This window comes from Polypterus senegalus, chromosome 11 (assembly GCF_016835505.1).
Source record: "Polypterus senegalus isolate Bchr_013 chromosome 11, ASM1683550v1, whole genome shotgun sequence".
In the NCBI taxonomy this organism is placed as follows: domain Eukaryota; kingdom Metazoa; phylum Chordata; class Cladistia; order Polypteriformes; family Polypteridae; genus Polypterus; species Polypterus senegalus.
Window position 1 is genome coordinate 159,235,012 of NC_053164.1, and position 24,827 is coordinate 159,259,838.

Consider the following 24,827-nt stretch of genomic DNA (forward strand, 5'->3'; position numbering starts at 1 on the left):
AAAAGTTAATCATCTACAATTGCAGCAAGCCAAATAAACTCTTTTCATAAGAAATATATATTTACTGAATATTTGTAACTATTGTTTCATTAATGGAATTGATTCATGATTATTCTAAATTTAACTTGCATAGTACTTAACCTGTACAGAAATTGTGATAATATACATAATCCATTTAGAAAATGTCATTAGCCTAACATGGTCAGCATCTGGCATAAAAGTAAATGCTTAAATATTTTTAGATAAATATTTTATATGCCCATTGATACTTGATGAGAGAAGACAAGTTTCCTTTAATGTTTAATGTTTGCATCTAAATTGGAATATTAATCAGATTTTAACACAATGCTTACTATATTTAGTTACATTGCATTACATTTCCAGTTAAAGTCAGTCTAATTTAAACATTACAGGTTATTGATTATAATATAGGGTTTAAGTTGGGGGGGAATTTGTTAAATGGGAGGAATGATTGTTAATTTAAGGGATGGTAAATAAGTGTTTTGGGAAAAGGGACACTTGGGACAAAATGTCTACAACCATTAGTATAATGTGAAGATACAGTTTAAACTGCAAGACTCTTGACACAACCAAGATGTAGCATTTGTTTGATAACCATGGTTTTTCATGATGGTTGTAAATTTTATTTGTGAAGCGGTAATTGATATAGAAGGTGTGGACTGGGATCCGGACACAGACAGGCGGACATCGTATTTCACCCAACACACGTTTATTTACAGTTATATACTATTTACAGTACACACAAACCCGATTCCCCAAAGTCCAGGCCTCTCAGTCACTGTGCCTCTCTATCTTATCTCTCTTATGCCTCTCTTATCTCCCGTCCTCTCTCCAGCTCTGTCCTCTTCCACACGACATCCACTGATGACTGGAGGGAGGTGGCCCCTTAAATGAGAACCCGGATGGGCTCCAGCTGCTTCCCGGCACTCCCCCTTGGACACACCCCTGTGTGGCGGAAGTGCCGGCTGTGCACCCGGAAGCCGTCCGGGTGTCTCCTGTCTTCTTCCCCCCAGCACTTCCTGGTGTGAAGGAAGTGCTGGGCTCCAGGGATATGCAGGCATTGGGGCGCTGCCTGGCGGTGGCCACGGGTCCCTACAGGGCTGGGCTTCCAAGCCCTGTACCCGAGGCCCCCAACATAACCAGGACGGACGCCCCCTCGCGGTCTGGAGGAGGCACAAGCCCTCCTCCGGTCCTCCTGGGCGTCCCGGCCGGGCTCCAGCCCCATGCTTTACGGGGACGGCACAACCTACCTTCCCCGCGGTGTCTTATTTGCCAAAGGCTCCAGCGTCGCACCAATCCTCCGTCTCACGCGGCGTCTATCCCGATGCGACCACCTTCCCCTTCAGCTGCTCCAAGCGGATAACAAGAGCACCCAGCACCTGCAACAAAGGTGACTCGGCAGGCCGAAGGGACTCCTCCGGCTCGCGCCGAGCCGCTGGTGGAAACAGAGAGGCAGACGGCAGTGGGCTTACCTGTCGATCAGCCCCACTCATCGTCTGCCTCCTGTGGGCCACTCCCTTCTGGCCCAATTGGGGTCTCTCCTAGGCACGAGACTGGCATTCCTTGGTCCCGCCTCCATCCAATCATTGGCGGGCACACAAGACACACCGGCCAAACCCGTGCCTGTCAGCGGGTGGGACATCCGGCCCGCGGCCATCTTGTCTTCCCTGCTCTGGGTGCGGTGACGTGCCTCCTCGCAGCTTCGTAGCTGCGGCAACTTTTCGAGCCACAGCGGCTCCGATTTTGCAGCATCCTCTGCTGCCATTGCCGCGCTGACGACAGCCCGTGACCCGGCGGCTCCTGCCACGGATGCGGATCCAGATCGTCCCTCCCTGTAGAAAACAAGGTAAGTGCGTCCCCGAAGGGCCGATTACTGCAGGGCAGGGCACTCACCTCCCGGATCCCGTCACTCCGAGGTCCCTGCCTCGGTGTGGCCTTCTGCGTCGCAATGCCGGCCTGGCTTTCCTTCCCGATAGCGCGACCCTAGGAGCCCGCTGCGCTTTGGTGACGCCTGTTCTTCTTCCTCCGCACCCGGGGATGGCCTTTCTGCGGTCCGGCGGCGGTCTCCGGGGTTAACCGCTCCCGCGGGGTTGTGCACAAGCCGCTCCCGCGGTGAGTGTGTGGGGCCGCTGCTGCACCAGGTCGTCCACAGACATATTTGATATTAATGCAGGTCCCCGTCTTGTACCAGACGGATCATCCAAACGACTACGCCACTGTGGACTGAAACCCGGACACAGACAGGCAGACATTGTATTTCACCCAACACACGTTTATTTACAGTTATATACTATTTACAGTGCACACAAACCCCAGTGCCTCTTGCACCGATTCCCCAATGTTCAGGCCTCTCAGTCACTGTGCCTCTCTCCCTTGGCCGCCTCCTGTCCTCTCTCCAGCTCTGTCCTCTTCCACCCGAAATCCACTGATGACTGGAGGGAGGCGGCCCTTTAAATGGGAACCCGGATGGACCGGCACTCCCCCTTGGACACACCGCTGTGTGGCGGAAGTGCCGGCTGTGCACCCGGAAGCCATCCGGGTGTCTCCTGTCTTCTTCCCCCCAGCACTTCCTGGTGTGGCGGAAGTGCTGGGCTCCAGGGATATGCAGGCATTGGGGCGCCGCCTGGTGGTGGCCGCAGGTCCCTACAGGGTGAGGCTTAACCAGGACAGACATCCCCTCGCGGTCTGGAGGAGGACCACAAAGGATAGAACAAATGTCAGTATTAATGTATTATGAACTTATCAATAAGATTACATATAATATTTGGATACAAATTGTAAGGTATTGGGTGTTAAGATTCAATGGTATAAATTAGATTTTTACTTTTTACAGGGTATAGGGCAGACCTTTTAAAATTACTAGAGCAAGGTATAAGAGAAACAGAGTTTGTGGGATAGTGCTAACACTGTTTTTAGGAACTGGGGTACTTGAAATGTATAGACAGAAATATTTGGAAGTAATACAGAACAAATAATTAATATTATGGCCTCTTTGACCAAAGTAATATAGAAAATAGCCAAACAAAGTAATAATTCGGCACAAAAGAGATGGAGCATCTCATATACAGAGTGGTGAGTGTGCAGATTGTTAATTAGGAAAGACCTGATACAAACCAAGGATCCCAGCTGGTGGCAGAAGATTTTAACATCAATAAGAAGCTTGAGTACTACCATTGAAATTAAAATGTGACCTTGACCTAAGTGGCTTGCAGTAATGAGATAAGTGCTGACATTTTCTGATGGGAGGACTGAAATTACTTTCAGCGTGATAACAGATTGTTTTTAATTGAATAACCTAGCTTAAGACCACAGCTGGATGTAAATAGGAACAACTTTGTGGATGACAGCATGACAATGCCAGCATGGCTGCGTGTAAATGACTATCTCTGGTCATTGTTGTACATGTAGAAGGAAAACTTTTTGTATTAGCATAGAGAATAGCAAATTAACATAAAGAGCCATAAAAAGTAATTAAAAGATTCTAAAATATTAGATTAAGCATAAATTAGAATGTTAAGCAAATAAGATAGGTCAAGCAAATAGTTAACTAAAAATCAGTTATATTGCAATATTTTTAAGCTTAGAGCAGAAATTACTAGTTTGGGAACGTACAGGAAAAAGAACAAAACATGAGGTACAGAAACCTGCTAGAACAGGATAAGAGGTTGAGAAAACCTGTGTTCAAGGCTAGGAAGCTAAGGAAATGATACCTCAGACAGAAGATGGCTCTATGAGGCATGTAAAGAAACCAGCTGGATTGGGAAAACAGCAGAAAGAAAAAAAAAGGCTTTTGCTGTAAGCAAGGTCACACTGACGTAATGCGTGACGAGAAAATCTTAGTAAATTCAGGCATTAGCAAAAATATTAGAATATATTAGAAATTAACTTTAGTGTAGAAATTAAGACGAATCAAACATGCCAAGCAATGATTAAATGAAAGCATATACTATATTTCTTTTTAATTAAAGCTTAGCTTTAGGCCACTAATATAGCATAGCATGAAACTCTAGAAAAGGAAGTGACACCATGAAAGACCAAATATGGAATAAAGAACATCTGCCTAGTTAATGAACCAATTGTTATAATAAGTTTGTTATAATATTAAGAATTGTGTCACTGTATCTGTTTTAGATCTCTTTAAATGTATTTTTCATTCTTTTTCTGTGCAACATGCCATGAAGAGCTGAGCCAGGTTTAGCACAGAGTATCAGCTTTCAGAATTGCTGGGCTAGGCAAAGCATAAAGACAGACAAGAACAACTGTTGTCAGCCCTAAAAGGCTTGTGTTATATACTCAGCAAAAAAAGAAACGTCCTCTGACTTTCAACTGTTTTTACTTTCAGTAAACTTAATGTGTCAATATTTGTATGAACAGTAAAAGAGTCTACACCATAAGACATAAACTAAAATGTTTCACAATGTGTCCCTGAATGAAGGGAGGCTCAAAATCAAAAGTACCAGTCAGTATCTGGTGTGGCCACCAGCTGCTTGAAGTACTGCAGTACATCTCCTCCTCATGGACTGGACCAGATTTGTCAGTTCTTGCTGTGAGATGTTACCCCACTCTTCCACCAAGGCACCTGCAAGTTCCTGGACATTTCTGGGGGGAATGGCCCTAGCCCTCACCCTGCGATCCAACAGGTCCCAGACGTGCTCAATGGGATTGAGATCCGGGCTCTTCCACTGCGAGGATGATCAGCTGTCCTTCCTGTCTCCCTGTAACGCTGTCTTAGGCGTCTCACAGTGCAGACATGGCAATTTATTGCCCTTGCCACATCAGCAGTCCTCATGCCTCCCTGCAGCATGCCTAATGCACGTTCACGCAGATGAGCAGGCACCCTGGGCATCTTTCTTTGGGTGTTTTTCACAGTCGGTAGACAAGTCTCATTAGTGTCCTGCGTTTTTAGAACTGTGTCCTTAAATGCCTACTTTCTGTAAGCTGTTAAGGTCTTAACGACCATTCCACAGGTGCATGTTAATTAATTGATTATGGTTAATTGAACATGCATGGAAAACATTGTTTAAACCCTTTACAATGAAGATCTGTAAAGTTATTTGGATTTTTAAAACATTATTGTTGAAATACACAGTCCTGAAAAAGGGACATTTCTTTTTTTGCTGAGTATATGATCTGACTGTCTGATGCTTAGCTTAAGTTTGTCTACCTTGTTTGGCATTGTACTGGGGGATTTGGTCGTGTGGACACAATATAAAAGAACGCTGGAACCTTGCCAAGCTTTGAAGACCTCAGTGAGTGGAAGGAATAGACTCAAACACCACCTCCGTTGTGACAGAAAAAGCAATTTCTACACGACCGAATCCCCGCGGTTCACAGATGAAATTTGACCGGTCTTCCCTGTCGTTTTATAGCAACGTAAGCCGCATTAAACAAGCTAAGTATATTCTGTCTTTTCTGTGACTTTGTCGCCGCCTATCGCCGAAAAGAGGGATATCGCTGTTATAATTTATACTTATTTAAATAAAGGTTTATTAAAACGCCGCAATATAAAATAACATATTTCCACAGAACTAACACTCCCATCGGAAACATAATTGGTGCTGCGAGCAGGATTGTAGCGATATTTAATAACCAAAATTAATATTCATAAATCATAATTTTATGATGAATACTATTTTTAAAACATATGCTTTGGATAATAGCGGAAGAGGTGGGCTCAGCCAATTTCCTGGGTGGTTGCGCTCACTGTCATGGACACCCGTGGCTGAGTTATTTAATAATTATACAACCCCAATTGCATGGCCTGAGTTAGAGGGAGAAGTGACTCCTTCAAATGTCCAACAGGCGGTATTGGCGCTCAGGCTGGAGCGCAGGGGAAAAAAGGAACAACAAGCAGCCGGTGAAATCGACTGGCTTTTATTAACTGCAGTACGTGAGTTGGATCATAAACTGCAGAATATGATCATCGAATATGGGGAACTTAAACAAGAAATAGAAAACTTACAAGACAAGCAACTGATTACTCGAGAATGCATGGAAAATGCAACGTCTCGGGCAAACGAGTGGGAAGCTAAATGTACTACGCTAGCTGTCCGTTTAGTGCATGCTAAGCGCCGTAAACAAGGCAAAACACACCCCGTTTCCTCTTTTAAAGTACGAGCCATAATGCAAGGCGATTGGAACCCAGAAACATGGGATGGCAGTATATATAACTCAGATAGTGACGACAATATCTGGGAAAACGACGAAGGGGACGGAGAAGCGCTAACGGTTAATAATGACAATTGTACAATTATAGATGCGAGACCAGTTGTGCAAAATAAAGCCAAGGGGCACCCCGGTGGACAACAGAGGGTAACTCGAACCGTGCACGATTTTACACAATCAGAGTTTCTGGAACTCGGTAAACAATATAGACAGAAACCAGGCGAGAGCTTGATGCAGTGGATTTTACGTATGTGGGATGAAGGGGGTGATAGACATTTAGGCTCTATCACCACGAATCCGAACTTAAGAAATGTATTACGAGGGGGACAGCATCAAGCGATCGTATCAATAGTGGAATGGGTTGTAAACGCCATGAAACATGCATATCCAGACGCGAGAGACGCAGAAAATATTGATAGATCTTGGCGTTCAGCTTCTGAAGCAATTCAGCAGCTGCGAGAAATTGGTGTGCAGGCAGCTATTTATAAAGCTGCACCAGGAGTTGCGTTTGCTGGCCCTGATAATGAAGCCTTCACTGCCGGAATGCGAAACCGTTTAATAAAAAATGCACCGCATCATTTAAAAGGGGCTCAATTATCTATGCTTGCCGGAGTTAATCAGCAGACAGTATGGGATGTGGCCGGATTATTGGGCCAGTTAGATGAATTGGGTGCAACAGTATCGGCTGGGCAGAGACCAGTTAGAGCCATAGCAGGGCATACAATACAAAGAGTAAGCCGTACAAAAATGGTGCGTGATCTGATAGAAGCAGGAATAAATAAAATGGATATCGATGGCAAACCAACAGAGGAAATTTTTCAGAGATGGCAAGCTCTGAGAAAGTCTGAAAAGGACGAAGGCAGAATCCCTCCAACCGAACCGCCTAGTGAGGAGGAAACAAAACACTCCGAACACAAACCGAAACGCTTTTTTCACTTTCCGAACTAGTGGCGCACACCTCGCCCAACATATTGAGGAGAGGGCAGGTCTCCTGTAGGCAGGAAGGTACGGCTCATTCATGCAGGAGACCGACACCCATACGTCCCGCTAACCATTTACTGGGGTAAAGGAAAAAAAACACATCAGGTTATGGCACTTATGGATACTGGGGCAGAAGTCACTTTAATTCACGGGAATCCATATAACTTTTCAGGACCAATTGTAAATGTAAACGGATACGGAGGCTCAGATATCCAGGCAAACTAATCACAGTACACTTAGCAATAGGAAAGTCACCCTCTTTTAAAGCTAAGGTGCTTATTTCAGAATTGCCTGAATATATTCTGGGGATAGATATTCTTACAGGAAAGTCATTCCAAACAGAATGGGGAACATTTTCTTTTGGGATTCGTAATGTCATGTGTAGAATAGTAAAAGCAATAGTAAGAGGAAAGGCAAAATGGACCCCTTTAGAAATTCCAGTCCCTGACACACCTGTAAATTTAAAACAGTATCGTTTGCCAGGAGGTTTGCAAGAAATAGGAGAAACAGTGGAAGAGTTATTGCGGGTAGGAATTATTCGACCTGCAGTTAGCCCTTTCAATTCTCCTGTGTGGCCAGTCAGAAAACCATGGTTCATGGAGAATGACAATCGATTACAGAGGTCTAAATGCTAAAGCACCGCAATTGACTGCTGCAGTTCCTGATATTGTGACCATCATAGAAGACATCATGGCTAATGCAGGAGAGTGGCATGCTGTCATAGACCTGGCTAATGCGTTTTTCTCTATTCCAATTGCAACCCAAAGTCAAGATCAGTTTGCATTTACATGGAAGGACAGACAGTACACCTTTCAAGTACTGCCACAGGGATACCTACACAGCCCTACGTTGTGCCATGGACTTGTAGCAAGAGATCTGGCTACCTGCTCAGATTTGGAAAAGGTACGATGTTTCCATTATGTGGATGATATAATGTTAACTGGGGATGAAGCATCAGTAACAAAGGCATTGCCAGTTTTAATATCCCACATGGAGAGCAGAGGATGGGCTATCAATAAAGACAAAATCCAAGGACCCACCAGAGAAGTTAAATTTCTGGGCATGATGTGGTTTGGACCAGAAAAACGAGTGCCCCAAAAAGTAATTGACTCTTTGTATAAATTAAAGGCACCAACTAACAAAAAAGAAGCTCAATCCTTTGTGGGTTTAATGGGCTTTTGGAGAGCATTTGTGCCACATTTGGGACTAATTTTAAGACCTATACATGATGTTGTCAAGAAAAAGGCACAGTTTGAATGGACAGAAAAACAACAAGTTGCTTTTGAGGCAGCTAAAGAAGCTTTAGTCCAACACCAAGGACTGGGACCTTTAAAAGCTAATTTGCCTTTTGAACTGGAAGCCACAGAACAGAACAATATTGCTACGTGGAGCTTACTGTATGGCAGAAAAATGGGTGCAAGCGAATCCCCATCGGCTTTTGGAGCCGACAACTAATAGGTTCACAGACTAAATATACACCACTTGAAAAGCAGCTTCTTACAGCATACTGGGCTCTTTTGCACACTGAGAGACAGACAGGTCCTGCTCGGTAAAGCTACGCACTAACTTGCCCATTGCTGGGTGGGTTAGAGATAATGGCCTGGGAGCGAGAGCAGGCGCTGCCCAAAATCAGACTTTATGCAAGTGGAAATGGTATTTACAAGCCAGAGCACACTTTGAAGGCAAAGTGCCTTACAAGGGGCTATGGCCGGAGCTGTGATTTATGAGGATCCAGAGGACATACCACCTGTTGTGCCTGTAGTGGAGTCGCCCTTTAAAGAAGCCCCAGCATACAGTCATTTGACACCAGTGCAACAGGAGAACAGCTGGTTCACAGACGGGTCAGCAACTGTGGAAGGAGGTAAAGGCTTTGGAGAGCAGTGGCTTATCAACCTCACACTGAGACCATCCTGAAGCAACAGGGGGAAGGTAAATCAAGCCAATGGGCTGAACTTATTGCTGTCGCTATGGCATTAACAGAAAATCAAAGCTTCCCTGTTGTTGTTTATACTGATAGCTGGGCAGTTTTTCAAGGACTAACAGTGTGGATCACAATGTGGAGAAGGGCTGCTTGGACTATTCATGGGAGAGAACTTTGGGGTGGCACAGAACTGTGAGAGCAGCTTTGGACAATGGGCACAAGGGGGAAACTCTCATTGGTCATGTAGATGCCCATGCCCCTCTGATATCCCTTGAGAGGCTTTATAACCAACAAGCTGATCTAATAGCTGCTGTTCGAGAAATCAACCTGGAAGAAGCCTCTGTAGCAAATGAAGACCTGTGCACCTATGCTGAAGTAAATGTAATCGAGCCTTCCTTAATATCATTAGCAAGGTGGGCTCATGAAACTTCAGGACACATGGGAGCAGAAAAAACATATCAATGGTGTCATCAGTAATGTATGCCAGTCACTATTGATATTGTTAAACAAATAGTGAACAATTGCTCCACATGTACAGAAGTAAAACAATGGCCCCTACAGAAGAAGGCAACTGGTAAACTGAAGAGAGGAATGGGACCAGGACAAATTTGGCAGGTGGATTACATTGGGCCACTGCCACGAGAAAATAGACTATTATATGCTTTAACTGCAGTAGATACTTATTCTGGACTGTTACAAGCTTATCCATCAACAAGAGCTGACCAGAAAGCTACACTTAATGGACTGAGCCAGTTAATCCAAGCATATGGAGTGCCTGAAGAAATCCAAAGTGATCAAGGAAGCCACTTTGCTGGAAGAGACGTACAAGAGTGGGCTCAAGGAGCTGGCATTCAATGGACTCTGCATATCCCTTATCACCCACAGGCTGCAGGACTTATTGAGAGAATGAATGGCCTGTTGAAAGAACAAGTTAAAAAACTAACTGGGCACAATCATCTTAAAGGCTGGACTAAAGTTTTAAAGCAAGCCTTATTTAATCTCAATAATCGTCCGTTGGCTGGGTCCACACCTTTTATGAGACATCAAAATGTCGGAGGAGAGCCACCTGTGTGTGCCCTCCGCCTGACAACAATTAGTCCACTGGCAAACAATGAATTAACTCCCACAGGGTTATTGGTTAGGGCACCTAAATCACTTACAATCAAGTTAAACTCCTCAGAAAGACTCAGCTTGGGAATAACAGGTCAGTGGCCAAAGGAATGGGAGGTGAGAATAAATGTTGAAATGCTTGTAACAGATGCATGCTTAACAGAGACATTAGAGATCTGTTTAAATGAATGGTATTTAGTTTTAGAAAATCAAGGCAGTAAAGACATACACATAGCTGAAGGACAGGCCATATGTAAATTGCACATAGAAAAGTCACACCTGTTTTAGTCAGTATTGAACAGTTTAAAGGAGAAATTGGAGGGAAGGTATTGGTTTTAACCGCAGGGCAAAAGCCGAGGGCAGGAGAAATAATAGCTGCAGGACCAGGAGACACTAGAATGGTTCTTTTAACGGGCTCTCAGTCGCCCCTCTGCTTTCCCTTACACAGATTATCCTCACGTGTGGAATAATCGGGATAGATGGTTTATGGACCGGATGGAGTCGATGCACCCCCTATAACAAAGTCTTTTGGGCTGCTGATACGCCAGGAACGGAAAAGTATGTGACCTTGAACTTCACCCTTACCAAGAACTGTACCTGGCAGTTACGAGACAAGACATCTACGGCTCCATTTCACATGAAACTGGAATATCCTGACTTGTTACCTTTACCTGTGATGACTTATGAAGACACTGCAATAACTGTGACTGTGCATAATAACGTATCTGTCTGGTTGGCTATGATGAACTGTAAACCTGATTCTAATGGACTATCATGTTGGACAATTGAAGGGGGGCAACAACTGACTGCAATATCAACACCTGAAAATGATGTAATATTATATGTGTTTAAACAGGAAGCAACAACAAATGTAAAAGCACCAGTAATGTTATGGGAAATTCATAAGACTAGGAGAGGGAATGGTTATCCATTTGATGCAACATTACTTAGACAAATGAAAGGTTGTAAAAAAGCTAGGATAGCACATAAAATAATTACTGTAGCACTCAACATTAATGTTAGTAGGTTTGATATAAAACGTCGAGAGTTTTCAAGAGGAGAACATATAGTACCACGCAGTACAGGTGCGACATATAAGTGTAAAACATACAATCCTTATGGCCTCCTCATAAGGTAGAAATAAAACGAAGGCCAAAGCGAGACATGTGGGGAGCTATAGGAACTGGTTTAGGAGTAGGAGGTTTAGGTTTAGGATCTCTTAATACTGCTGATATAGCAGCAATATATCACAAAATATCATCTATTGGTGTGAAACAAGCCAATAGTTTGCAAACTTTGGCTCATTGGGGGCCAGAGTTGGCAGACAGGCATATACAGGAGTTGCTATTATGGAAGACTCACCATGGGTGGTTAAATGAGTCCTTATGGACTGGTTTACAAAGCCAATGGGCCATAGATGAAGAATCAGCTTGCTATTTAAAACAGATTATTGCTATACAGCAGTATTTAAATTTTAAGACAGATTGGGGATTCAAAAACCCCCAACATTGAAGAAACGAATTAAAATTACCAGCAGACTGGTGGTTGCAGCCTAAATCCTTCATGTGTGAGGAATCAATATGCCAAGCTGTAGTTCAGGTAGCAACCACTGCTGAAGAAGACAATGTTTGGTGTCCGTTTCATGTCTTACCTGTTTTACTAGGAGGAACATGGTGGACACCCATAGTAGATAGACAATGGATAGATCTAAATAATAATACTGTTGAACCTGCCTTTTGTTATAACTGGCAAGAAGGGTTCGTATGTCAAAGGGTGGGTACATTGCCACACCCCTGTTTGCATCCTTTAGCTGGAGACTGTTATTGGCGCCAAATAGCAGTAAACTCCACTGAAGTGTTTCAAACTGATACCACTTCTGCATGTGCAGTGACAGTAAATAACATCACTTGGAGTGATGGTACCCACTACAAGGGCCCAGGGGTATCCTGTCGCACCAATGTGAGTAATATACGAGATGACTATTATGGAAGAACCTACATGTTAACTACATGGGAGGTGTGGTCCCCGGCCGGGACGCCCAGGAGGACGTGAGGAGGGCTTGTGCCTCCTCCAGACCGCGAGGGGGCGTCCGTCCTGGTTCTGGTGGGAGCCACGGGTCGAGGGCATGGAAGCCCTACCCTGTAGGGGCCCGTGGTCACCGCCAGGTGGCGCCCCGATGCCGGTTTATCCCGTGTGGTCCTCGGCCGGGACACCTTGGAGGACCAGAGGAGGGCGTGTGCCTCCTCCAGACCGAGTGGGGGCGTCCATCCTGGTTATGCAGGGGGCCTCGGGTAGGGGGCTTTGAAGCCCAGCCCTGTAGGGACCCGTGGCCACCGCCAGGCGGCGCTCCAGTGCCTGTTTATCCCGGGAGCCTGGCACTTCCGCCACACCAGGAAGTGCCGGGGGTAAGACGACCGGGGAGACACGGACGGCTTCCGGGTGCGCAGCCGGCACTTCCGCCACACAGGGGTGTGGCCACCGTTAAGTGCCGGGAAGCAGCTGGAGCCCATCCGGCTTCCCATAAAAGGGGCCGCCTCCCTCCAGTCAGTGGTGGAAGTCGGGAGGCAGAAGGACGGAGCTTGAGAGAGGACAGGAGGCAGCCAGGAAGCAAGGCACAGAAACTGTGGGCCCTGGACTTTGGGGGATTCAGCGCCAGCAGCACTGGGGTTCGTGAGTGCTTGTGACTTTTATATTTGTGTAAATAGTGTAAATAAACAGTGTGTGGGTGCAAAATATGTTGTCCGTCTGTCTGTGCCGGGGCCAGCGTTCACAGAGGATATACATTGGGAAGCAGAAGCTAACCCATTCCTGAATTTACGCTTTGCCTACGAAATAGAACTACCGAAATATAAAGCGATTTTAGAGCATGCTAAACAATATGAACATCTTTTTAATGTAACGTTACAAAAAGCAACGGACCTACTAGTAAGATTGAAAACAGATGAAACAAAAGTAATTACCTCTGCAGAAGAAATTGAAGAAATATCCACACATCACTGGTGGGATTTTTTCACTAAGTGGTCACCATCGAGTAATACTATTGTAAATGTACTTGTTCATCCAATTGTACTGTTAATTATTATTATTATCATTTTTACCATTACCAATATTTACTTACATTTGCGTATTAGACAAGTGAAGCAGGAGCTAGACCGGCACTACACCCCACGTCGTTACAAGCATTCTTGAGGAGCTGTTTACATTGTGAAGGGGGACTGAGTACCTTTTGCTTTGTGAATAAGATTCTCAGGGATTGTTTTGTCACAGATCCAGTGACAAAGGGTGATCTGTTATAATACGTTTGTTATAATATTAAGAATTGTGTCACTGTATCTGTTTTAGATCTCTTTAAATGTATTTTTCATTCTTTTTCTGTGTAACATGCCATGAAGAGCTGAGCCAGCTTTAGCACAGAGTGTCAGCTTTCAGAATTGCTGGGCTAGGCAAAGCATAAAGACAGACAAGAACAGCTGTTGTCAGCCCTAAAAGGCCTAAGTGTTATATGATCTGACTGTCTGATGCTTAGCTTAAGTTTGTCTACCTTGTTTGGCATTGTACTGGGGGATTTGGTCGTGTGGACACAATATAAAAGAACGCTGGAACCTTGCCAAGCTTTGAAGACCTCAGTGAGTGGAAGGAATAGACTCAAACACCACCTCCGTTGTGACAGATAAAAGCAATTTCTACACGACCGAATCCCCGCGGTTCACAGATGAAATTTGACCGGTCTTCCCTGTCGTTTTATAGCAACGTAAGCCGCATTAAACAAGCTAAGTTTATTCTGTCTTTTCTGTGACTTTGTCGCCGCCTATCGCCGAAAAGAGGGATATCGGTGTTATAATTTATACTTATTTAAATAAAGGTTTATTAAAACGCCGCAATATAAAAGAACATATTTCCACAGAACTAACACTCCCATCGGAAACACCAATCAAGAATAAGAAAAACAGAAACTGGAGTGAACAATAGACAGAATGGCCAGGTGCTGAATGAGCAAATCGAACAAGGTTAAAATGATAAGAAATTGTTATAAAAACTTCGATTGGTGCTATGTTCAGGGCTCAGCTCAATTTGGCCGTATTGGGTTGAGTCCTTATTGTTTTTTGTGTTGTTTTATTGCTTTAAAACTCTGTCTGTCTATCCTGAGTCCTAATAGCCTTTATTTTTAGGTAAAAAGCCTTCTGATGATGAATTTTTTCGCCACGACATACACATCAATGGCAACATAATGGAGACATTTGAATTTTTTCAGGTATATACTTGTGCTGTCTGTGTCATCACAAATGATAATATTAAATGGTTAATACGATTTGCATTAATTACATTGATTTACACAGATTCGGCTGGTCAGAGATCGTTTACTCCCTTCTAGTTCAACCAAAGTGTGGAGATGTTTGGTCTCTGAGTCATCAGGAGGAGAGAATGGGTAATTGGATTTTTATTGAAGTAGGAGCACATTGAGGTTGGAACAAGCACAGATTGTTGAAAAGCTGGCATTACTTCTCTCATTTTGAGTCTATAGTGGGACTTTCATAATTCCCAAATGGAGGAGTGTGAGAAAATAATTCAGAGGTAACAATAGTTAAGTATTTTGGTTTGCAGTGCACATTGAAATATATAAACATTTGTTTTAGAAATATCATAAAGAGACTCCTGAAATGGTCAAAGTCAACAAGCACAATCTTCCAGGGGGATGTTTCAAGAAACTAGCTGATGTAATGGTCTTTCATGCAGCTAGTAAGATATATATATATATATATATACATATAAACGTTGTGGCAGATGACCAGAGAACTTGCCCCACCAGGACAAGTGATATATTGGGGACAATACAGCACATCCCCCAGAACACAAGGGGGAGAACCCCCTGGAGTATGTCGGACCACGGGCTTATAGCTTGGAATCTCAGTTCTGTTTGGGCCCATGGTCAACGGCAAGGGGCGTCTGGGCAATCCTGGAGCCCTGGACGGCAGCACTTCCTCCACAACAGGAAGTGCTGCCAGAAGAGAATCCAGGCACACCCGGAGTGCTTCCAGGTGCCCATGCAGCACTTTTGTCACACCAGGAAGTGCTGCAGGATTACCATCAATGAGCACCTGGAGAACATCCAGGTACAACATAAATGGGACCACCTCACTCCATTCGGGGAGTCAGGAGGCAGAGGACAGAGCTTGTAGGAGAGGAGTGGAGGTGGCAGAAGAGAAAATAAAGAGAAAGCAAGAGAAAAGGACTGTGGGCACTATTATAGGTGATCTGTGTGTGATGCTGCATTGTAAAGAGAGAACTGTAAATAAAACGTGTGTGTTTTTGGGATGTTTAACTCAGTGTCTTTTTGTGTCTGGGCTGAATCTCCACAATGGCATCTCAGATGGGATTTCCTTGCTGTTAACTGACAGGGGAACCATCAAAAAATAATTTTGTGGACAGCCCAGCACAGCAGAACAGGGTGCATACACGCCGCTGCAGTGTGGCATGCGCACACAGCACCCTGCAGCTTACCTTTTTGCGATCACCAGAGGTCCACTGAAGTGTCATTCCTGCTGATGGGGAGAAAGAAGAATAGGCAAACCTTGAGAATGGTGAAATCTCAAACCCGTGTTGCCGTTGCAAACGCCCGGGTCAGCAAAGTGGCCTTTAAGAGCCATCCGGAGGAAGTACGCCCCGGGAAATGGGATTTGGGAGGCAAGTCTCGCACCTAATGGTGGTAGGCCTGGCGGGGATTACTTTGCCATCCCCTAGTCATTTTATAGAAGGGGACTTCCCGGATCCATGTCTGCAGCCGAAGCTGATGATTGGTTGCAGGTTGGGCCAACATAAGTTTATCCTGAGGCCAAGAAGGGCCAAACTGAGTCTGCGTAAGCGGTGCAGAGGCTTTGCGGCTCACAGCCAGCAGGTATGAACAAGCACAGCACAAGCCCACCGCTGGCTGACATAACTAACTTGATCATGAGTGTACGTGAACTGGAGGCTATCCTTCAGCCTATGAAGTCACTTTTGCAGGTCTTGTGTGTGCTGCAGAAGACAATCAGGAGGCTGGAGGAGAAGGCAGACGCACCCCTGAAAGTTGTATAAGAGTGGCTGAAGCAGTGCATAGCGAGATCCTCCAGCCGAAGAGACATGACAGTACAGGTGAGTATTCTCTGTATCATAAATAAAACAGGACATCTGAGTGAATTGCTTACTAATCTCAACACTGACTGAAAGTGAGTAGCCAGAGGGCCAACAGTGGGCGTAATTGTGATTACTGATCACACAGTACGGGCAGAAACAGCAGAGGCACATACGGGGCGCGGGCTAGTAAGTGCTGTCTGTCAGAGCGCCCCACCCCAAGAGGTGGCGGCGGTGTCACGCAGGTCTGCAGAGGCACAGATGTCGCAGGGTCTCTTTTCCTCCCATAGGGAGACCCAGACCATTGTTATGCCCCAGAGTGAGGGGAGGACCCGAAAGAGGAAGACTAGGGGCCCCATGTATAAACGGTGCGTACGCACAAAAAAGTTGTGTACTAACGTTTCCACGTTCAAATCGTGATGTATAAAACCTAAACTTGACGTGAACCCACGCACATTTCCACGGTACAATACAATACAATACAGTTTATTTTTGTATAGCCCAAAATCATCCAGGAAGTGCCGCAATGGGCTTTAACAGGCCCTGCCTCTTGACAGCCCCCCAGCCTTGACTCTCTGAGAAGACAAGGAAAAACTCCCAAAAAACCTTGTAGGGAAAATGGAAGAAACCTTGGGAAAGGCAGTTCAAAGAGAGACCCCTTTCCAGGTAGGTTGGGCGTGCAGTGGGTGTCAAAAGAAGGGGGTCAATACAATACAATACACAGAAAAGAACAAATCCTTAATACAGCATAATAATAAAGATTTTAGAAGTACGGAGCAGAATTTAACAGTAGATGATATCACATAATAAGATTTGGATATTTTTAGAGTCCTGGAGACCTCATCCATCAAGCTGCCTCCCCATTTGGCCATTCCATGGCTGAAACATTGCTTGGCCAGCCAATCCAATGAAAGGACCTCTTTTTCCCATGATTCCTGTGATCCTCCATCAGGGATGACTTTACCACAGGCAGGCAAACAACTTGTCAGGTGGGCCGTGGCACCAATTGCCACATTTGAGTACCGAGAACAGAAACAGAATAGGTGAGGGTACTGTAACTAAAAGCTCGACCTCCCACTGTTATTTTATTAATCCTTGGAATCATAAGCAGACCAGCATCTTGAGATCTTAATGTGCGCTCAGGTTTGTAAGTCATGATAAGTTCAAACAAGTAAGCCGGACCTTGACCATTTAATGGTGCTACTGTTCCTGTGTGGTTTATCTTTCTTTTCAGATCCACATTACTGACGTGGCTTTATAAATACACTGAAATTAACCACTGTCACAAAACGAGTCAAAGACAGAAAAAGGTTTGGGGCAGCCACCCATGTAATTTGGTATCCTGGCTGCAACTTCGTTTTCTTTCCAATACCAGCACTGAAGTGCTTACAACAGAGTCCAAAACAAGACTGACTCAGAAGGGAAAAGGGAAGGCTTTTAAAGGGGGAGACAGGAAGTGAGGTCATAAGGGTCGGGCACGTGTTCATTGTTCATTGGTTTAGTCCCGGATGTGACATCAGGGGGGCCGGAGCTGGCAAGGTCTGTCTCCATTGGCTCGGTCCCAGAAGTGACGTCCAGAGAGACAGGTGGAACCTCCCGGGTTAGGTCTACAGGGAAGTGAGAAAGAGAGTTAGTGCGCTCTGCCACATCCCGGCATGGCTCAGAACTGCCTTCACTCGAGCCCTTTAGCTGCCTCCCATGCGCGCGTGTGTGACACCACATATTGTTTATTAGTTTAATGCATCTGATTGTAATTAACCTGTAACAATATAATGGTCCACAGAATGGTCAAACTATTCTAAATACCATAGCTGCTTTAGTGTTATTACTCTCACTGCACCACTCGGAGCAGCTGAACGGAAAGAGAATTATCGGTATACAGCATCAAGCACACGCTACCTCAGCCATGCTTCCTATTTGAACTGCTTCTCACACGGCAAATGCTTCAAAACCTTTCCAGTACGGACCTCGTGGTTCAGAAACAGTTTCATCCCAAGAGCTCTAAACGCACTCTCAGAGTCCATCAATTGCTCCTTGTAGAACTGTTTATACTTATAAGTTATAATTATCTCACTGTAAACTTACGATACAGTTATAATATTGCACAATCTGAGCCACTTTATAAAACGCATATTTCCATATGATGACAATATAATTTTTAAGATGAAATGAAGCAAAATATGTTTATTATATTATACAGATAAAACTTTAACTTCATTTAAATAATCTATATTGTTAATAATTAAAGGGCACGGTGTTGCTACTCTAGTAAGGATCTGGTGCTCTGTTCACAGATTGTTCCTGCCTCGCACTGTATGCTTCACTAGGACTGGCGTGAAGGACAGAATAATTAAACAAGTACTACAAAGATATTTCAATGTTTCTTAAAAGTTTTGAAGAATCGGTGTTATAAGCTTACAGATGGCCTAACGTCTATTATAGAGATGATTGTGTGGCGATTGGGTATTTGGAGAAAGAAAAGGAAGGACAGGAATTGGAGGTTAGTATGTACTGCTGCTTAATAGTATGCATTTTAAAAATATCATCATGAAAATGACATCACATATACATCTCAGTATTTTAGTTATTCAGAGAGCTGTAATATCATGAATGTAATGGATTTTGTGTCCTGTTGGAGGACGAGAAGCACTTAGTGATTCACACACATAGAGCACATAGAAGATGAAATATATAACAAAGCATTTAACGTGCTACTTTAGTTACTTTCGGATTTGAGAAACTAATAAACAATTTTAAGATGAAGTTTATGATGATCTACTTTAATGACAAAATAAACTACGTGATTAAAGTGAAAATTTCGAGATTAAAGTTTACGTTTTGTGCTTTTTTCCCACTGTGTGCCTTTTTTTTCACTGTACCTTAATAAACTTTCATATGACACTCAGATGGGCTACAACTCGCCTTTTCACAACGACTTTGATATCTGACAAATTCTTTTTTTATTTTGGGCTTTCAAATTTCTCAGACACTCTGTCACTCAATCAACTTCCTTTTATTGTTTATACCACTGTTTAAACCAACAAATAGTACGTTTTTCCTTGCCTTCACTTGGTATTCGCTGAAATTCTTATATTTTCCTCCATGCTTTTCCCACTGTCTTTTCACAGAACGCTAAGCTTAAGGGCTACTTATATTGATTTGCATATTCAAAGAGGCATAATTCAGGGAGGAGTTGTGGTGGGACAGCAGGCACGTGCACAAGCGTTACTTTTCACGCTGACTGGGATTTAAGTTGGCGAATGCACAGATTCCTGCATCTGGAATTTTTTGCGCATAAGCACATTTCGGCTTTTGTGCTTAGATCATGTTATAGTGCGAATTCTACGCACGGCGTTATGCATGAGGCCCCTGGTGTTCGAACAGTGTGAAACATGAGCCTGTACGCTCATGTACATCACAGCGTCATTCTCTACACACACGGAGAGAGATCCTGAACTGGGGACGAGGCTAGATGGAAGTTCCTGTCCTATTTTCACGTCCAGAGGGCACGGGTGCAAGGAGAATGTTTGCGTTATGAATGCCACAGTGTAGGACACAGATGGTGATGCTTTCATTATAGCAGTATGAGAGGTACCTTGGAATATTGTCGGGCCAGCGTCTCCCCACCCTCTTCTTGGTTTTGTTTTTCAGGGCGGAACCATGGACTGGGATATTGCAGTGCTCCATCTTGGAAAAACAGAACCCTCTCGGGGTGGGCTGCTTCCTCCCTCTAGCCTCAGTTGAGGGAGGACCAGTGTGACAGACAAATGGTGAACTTGCCCTACTAGGATGCCCTTGTGATGAAGGAACCGAGGGAGGCAATATATTGGGCACAATACATCAGAACACCCAGAACACAAGAGGGCAAACCCCCTGGAGTACGTTGGGACCATTGGCTTGGATTTTGGAGGCTCAGAACTGTTGGGGCCTGTGGTCACCGCCAGGGGGTGCCTGGACAATCCTAGAGCCCTGGATGGTAGGACACTAGGAAGTGGTGCAGGAAGGCCATCAAGAAGCACCTGAAGCACATCCAGGTACAACATAAAAGGGGGTTCCTCGCTCTATTCAGGGAGCCGGAGTCAGGAGGCAGAGTACAGTGCTTGTGGAAGAGGAATGGAGAAGGCAGAAGAGAAGATAAAAGGAAAGGAAGATAAAAGGACTGTGAGCACTATTGTAGGTGATCTGTGTGTGGTACTGCATTGTAAAGTGAGAACTGTAAATAAAACATGTATGTTTTTGGGATATTTATCTCAGTAACTGTTTGTGTCCGGGCTGAATCTCCACAAAATATATAGTTTTCATAACAAAATGAGGATTAAATTCAAGTAATATTGAAGAACAAGGATATAATGGCGAGAGACTTATTTTAGGCTGGTTCTGTTCTTTGCTAAAGCACCTCATGTATTTTAACCAATCAGAGTATGATATGTGAGCATTGAATCAGCACAGTTAAGCAAATTCAATTATTTATAAATATAGCCTTCTAACCTGTATATTTTGACCATTCTGTTCATGCTGAAATAGACTGCTGTGATGGTCGCTCCGTCTTTAGCATGATACTGCAAGGGTAAATAAATGACACAGATGGACAAGCTTTCTCCTGCCTGATTACTGAAATGGTTTTATCAAACTTGTCCTAGTAGAGGGTACATTTTTTCTTTAAATAATATGTTGATTTCTACCACAGGAACATGAAGGGAATAAAGGAATTGTGTAATAAACAAATTTCAGGTATTAACATGGAAATGTGCATCATCTTAAAATTTGTGGAAGTTTACTGCTAAATTTCTGAGCATAGTAAATAATTTGAGTAGAAAACTGACAAGTAATAAGGGTAGCAGTTAAGCATGACATGTTCCAGAACTGTGAGAAACTCAAGATGTTCCTCGAATCGCAACATTTATTGTTTATCATAAAACAGACATCCCCACCTTTTATTTTTCCAGATTCAGCCATTCTATCCATCCAAAATACTGAGAAATACTCAGATGGAGTTACTACTTGGTCCGGTATTAAGGTTGAAAGTAATGTTTTAGTCAAACAAGGAACACTGCAGTCCGTAATGTCTTGTTTAAATTTAATCCTGGCTTGGAGATCATCCATCTTGTTTTCGAGTGACTGCACATTTATGAACAGGATACTGGGCAGAGAAGAATGGTGTGGTCTGGAGTTTTTTTGTTTTTTCTGTCCCCCCTGGCCAAAGAACCTTACTCTTATTCGATGTTAATTAATGTTGATTTATTTTGTTTTCTTATTGTGTCTTTTATTTTTCTATTCTTTATTATGTAAAGCACTTTGAGCTACTGTTTGTATGAAAATGTGCCATATAAATAAATGTTGTTGTTGTTGTTGTTTTTGTTTATTTCTCAGCCTGCTCTACATGCCAGATCTTTTGCCATGGGGTTTCTTTCTCCTCCATGGCTTGGCTCCTGTACCACCTGTGTCAGACACATGATAAGTTAAGTAACCATCAATCTGGGCAGCACGGTAGCACAATGGTAGCACTGCTGCCTTGCAGTAAGGAGACCTCGGTTCGCTTCCTGGGTGATTTCTACATGGAGTTTGTATGTTCTCCCCATGTCTGCATGGGTTTCCTCCGGTTTCCTCCCACAGTCCAAAGACATGCAGGTTAGGTGCATTGGAATTTCTAAATTGTCCCGTGTGTGTGCCTTGTAGGGGGCTGGCACCCTGCCTGGGATTTGTTCCTGCCTTGTGCCCTGGGATTGGCTCTAGCAGACCCCCATGACCCTGTGTTAAGATACAGCAGGTTGGAAAATAACTGACTGACATTCAATCTCTGAGTATTTCTGATCTTTCAGCATCAGACATGCTCGACCAGGTGGCCAAGCCATCTTTAGAGTCCAATAAAACAAATTCCATTTATATTTTTAAATTGTCCCTCTGGTTTTATTTTTTAAAGTTTTACTATTTAAGCACACAGACACAGTTATTGTGACAGGGGAGCTTTGACCCCCTCCAATTTGCATACTGTATAAACAGGTCTGAAGATAATGCCATCTTGCTTATTCTGTACATCTCTCTGACCCATGTAGACAGAAACAAGGGGAATTATGTAAGGTTTTTGTTTATAGACTGTAGTCCCTGCAGTGATGCTAACATTCACACTGTCTCCAATATCACAACCAGCCTTGACCCAGCATGCACACACTCACTCACAAAAAACATCCACCCCGTATATTGTCTTGTTGCTGCAAGAAAAGAGATTGCTTTGTTGGCAAAAGTGTTGTCTTTTAGGACTGAGTCATATACATGACTCTCGAACAAGAGGATTGCTGGGCTTATATGGCTGAAAGGGAGGAAGAGGCGGGTCATCAGTGGAAAAATTACATCATCCAAAGGGATATATATCCATCCATCCATCCATTTTCCAAACCGCTGAATCCGAATACAGGGTCACGGGGGTCTGCTGGAGCCAATCCCAGCCAACACAGGGCACAAGGCAGGAACCAATCCTGGGCAGGGTGCCAACCCACTGCAGAACACACACAAACACACCCACGCACCAAGCACACACTAGGGCCAATTTAGAATTGCCAATCCACCTAACCTGCATGTCTTTGGAATGTGGGAGGACACCGGATATATATATATATATATATATATATATATATATATATATATATATATATATATATATATATATATATATATATATATAAATTTGTTATATTTTTATTGATTTTAATTGCAAACAGATAACATTCCACACGGTCAAGTCAAATTTTACAAGTCAAAGCAAAATTCAACCCCCACCCACTGAAAAAGAGAGGAGCCAGCTTCTGAAGCTACTCTACTGTATAAAAGGGCAAGAAAAAAATGATATCCTTTTTCTCAAAATAGAAGCTTATTCTAAAAACTTACATATTTTTAAAAAGCTTTGAACAGATCCTCTAAGTGAGAATTCGATTTTTTCCAATATCAAGAACATTGATTACCCACTGACTTAAGAGTGGTGGGGTGGGATTCTTCCACTTGAGCAAGATAAGTTTACATGCTAGTAGTGCAGTAAAGGAAATTACAGTTTGTTTGTCCTTCTTCACTTTAAGGCCCTCTGCGAGTACACCAAAAACAGCTGTTAATGAGTTAGGAGTGATTGTGACACCAGGGATAGGCATGCAAAGATTTTTGTCCAAAATGTTAATTTGGTTCACACTCAGAACATGTGGCCTAGTGAGGCTGGAGCTAGATTGCAACATTCATAGGTTGAATCTTGCACTGGAAACATTTTGGACAATTTTAAACAAGTTAAATGCACTTGATAAAATATTTTAAGTTTAATGACCGAGTGCTTAATGAAAAGTGTTAATGAAAAGTTGTATTTGAAACATAATTGTTCATAGAATGCAAAGACATTATCTATGTACAATCCCATCCATCCATCCATCCATCCTCTTTTGCTCATCCAAGGTCAGGTTACGGGGGCAGCAGCTTGAGCAGACTTCCCTCTCCCTGGCCACTTCTTCTAGCTCTTCCGGGAGAATCCCAAGGTGTTCCCAGGCCAGCCGGGAGACATAGTCCCTCCGGCGTGTCCTGGGTCTTCCCCGGGGCCTCCTCCCGGTTGGACGTGCCCGGAACACCTCACCAGGGAGGCATCCAGGAGGCATCCTGATCAGATGCCCAAGCCACCTCATCTGACTCCTCTTGATGCGAAGGAGCAGCGGCTGTACTCTGAGCCCCTCCCGAATGACTGAGCTTCTCACCCTATCTTTAAGGGAAAGCCCAGACACCCTGCAGAGGAAACTCATTTCAGCCGCTTGTATTCGCGATCTCGTTCTTTCGGTCACTACCCATAGCTCATGACCACAGGTGAGGGTAGGAATGTAGATCGACTGGTAAATTGAATGCTTTGCCTTACAGCTCAGCTCCTTTTTCACCATGACACACCGATGCAGAGCCCGCATCACTGCGGACGCTGCACCGATCCGCCAGTCGATCTCACACTCCACTCTTCCCTTTACTTGTGAACAAGACTCCGAGATACTTGAACTCCTCCACTTGGGGCAGGATCTCTCCCCCAATCCTGAGAGGGCACTCCAACCTTTTCCGGCTGAGGACCATGGCCTCGGATTTAGAGGTGCTGATTCCCATCCCAGCCGCTTCACACTCAGCTGCGAACCGATTCAGAGAGAGCTGAAGATCACAGCCTGATGAAGCAAACAGGCCAGCATCATCTGCAAAAAGCAGTGACCCAATCCTGAGTCCACCACACCGGACCCCTTCAACACCCTGGCTGCGCCTAAAAATTCTGTCCATGTGGACCAAGCTCTGACACCGGTTGTACAGGGACCAAACAGCTCTTATCAGGGGGTCTGGTACCCCATAGTCCCGGAGAACCCCCCACAGGATTCCCCGAGGGACACGGTCGAACGCCTTTTCCAAGTCCACAAAACACATGTAGACTGGTTGGGCAAACTCCCATGCACCCTCCAGGATTCTGCTAAGGGTGTAGAGCTAGTCCACTGTTCTGCGGCCAGGACGAAAACCACACTGTTCCTCCTGA

At 44.1% G+C, this 24,827-nt stretch overlaps 1 protein-coding gene across 2 annotated transcripts; it reads left to right on the top strand.

Moving 5' to 3' along the window:
* The first annotated feature begins 9,316 nt into the window (after positions 1 to 9,316).
* Positions 9,317 to 13,482, top strand: LOC120539655. Of its 2 annotated transcripts, XR_005635646.1 has the most exons (3): positions 9,317 to 10,292; positions 10,647 to 12,214; positions 12,974 to 13,482. XR_005635646.1 is itself a non-coding variant. In XM_039769973.1 (2 exons), exons 1-2 carry the CDS (start codon positions 9,569 to 9,571, stop codon positions 11,334 to 11,336), a joined length of 1,437 nt encoding a protein of 478 aa, XP_039625907.1. In that variant the 5' UTR covers positions 9,317 to 9,568; the 3' UTR covers positions 11,337 to 11,396. The 2 variants fall into 2 exon arrangements, 1 of the variants encoding a protein (XP_039625907.1); XM_039769973.1 differs by lacking the exon at positions 12,974 to 13,482 and having other exon boundaries at positions 9,317 to 10,315; positions 10,647 to 11,396.
* Positions 13,483 to 24,827: the final 11,345 nt, after the last annotated feature.

Bases quoted from the DNA above. Each gene is read 5' to 3' on its own strand.
- LOC120539655 (XM_039769973.1), top strand. From the start codon at position 9,569: ATGCCAGTCACTATTGATATTGTTAAACAAATAGTGAACAATTGCTCC. The intron at 10,316-10,646 runs GTGAGAATAAAT...TCCCTTACACAG, and splicing joins AGTGGCCAAAGGAATGGGAG to ATTATCCTCACGTGTGGAAT.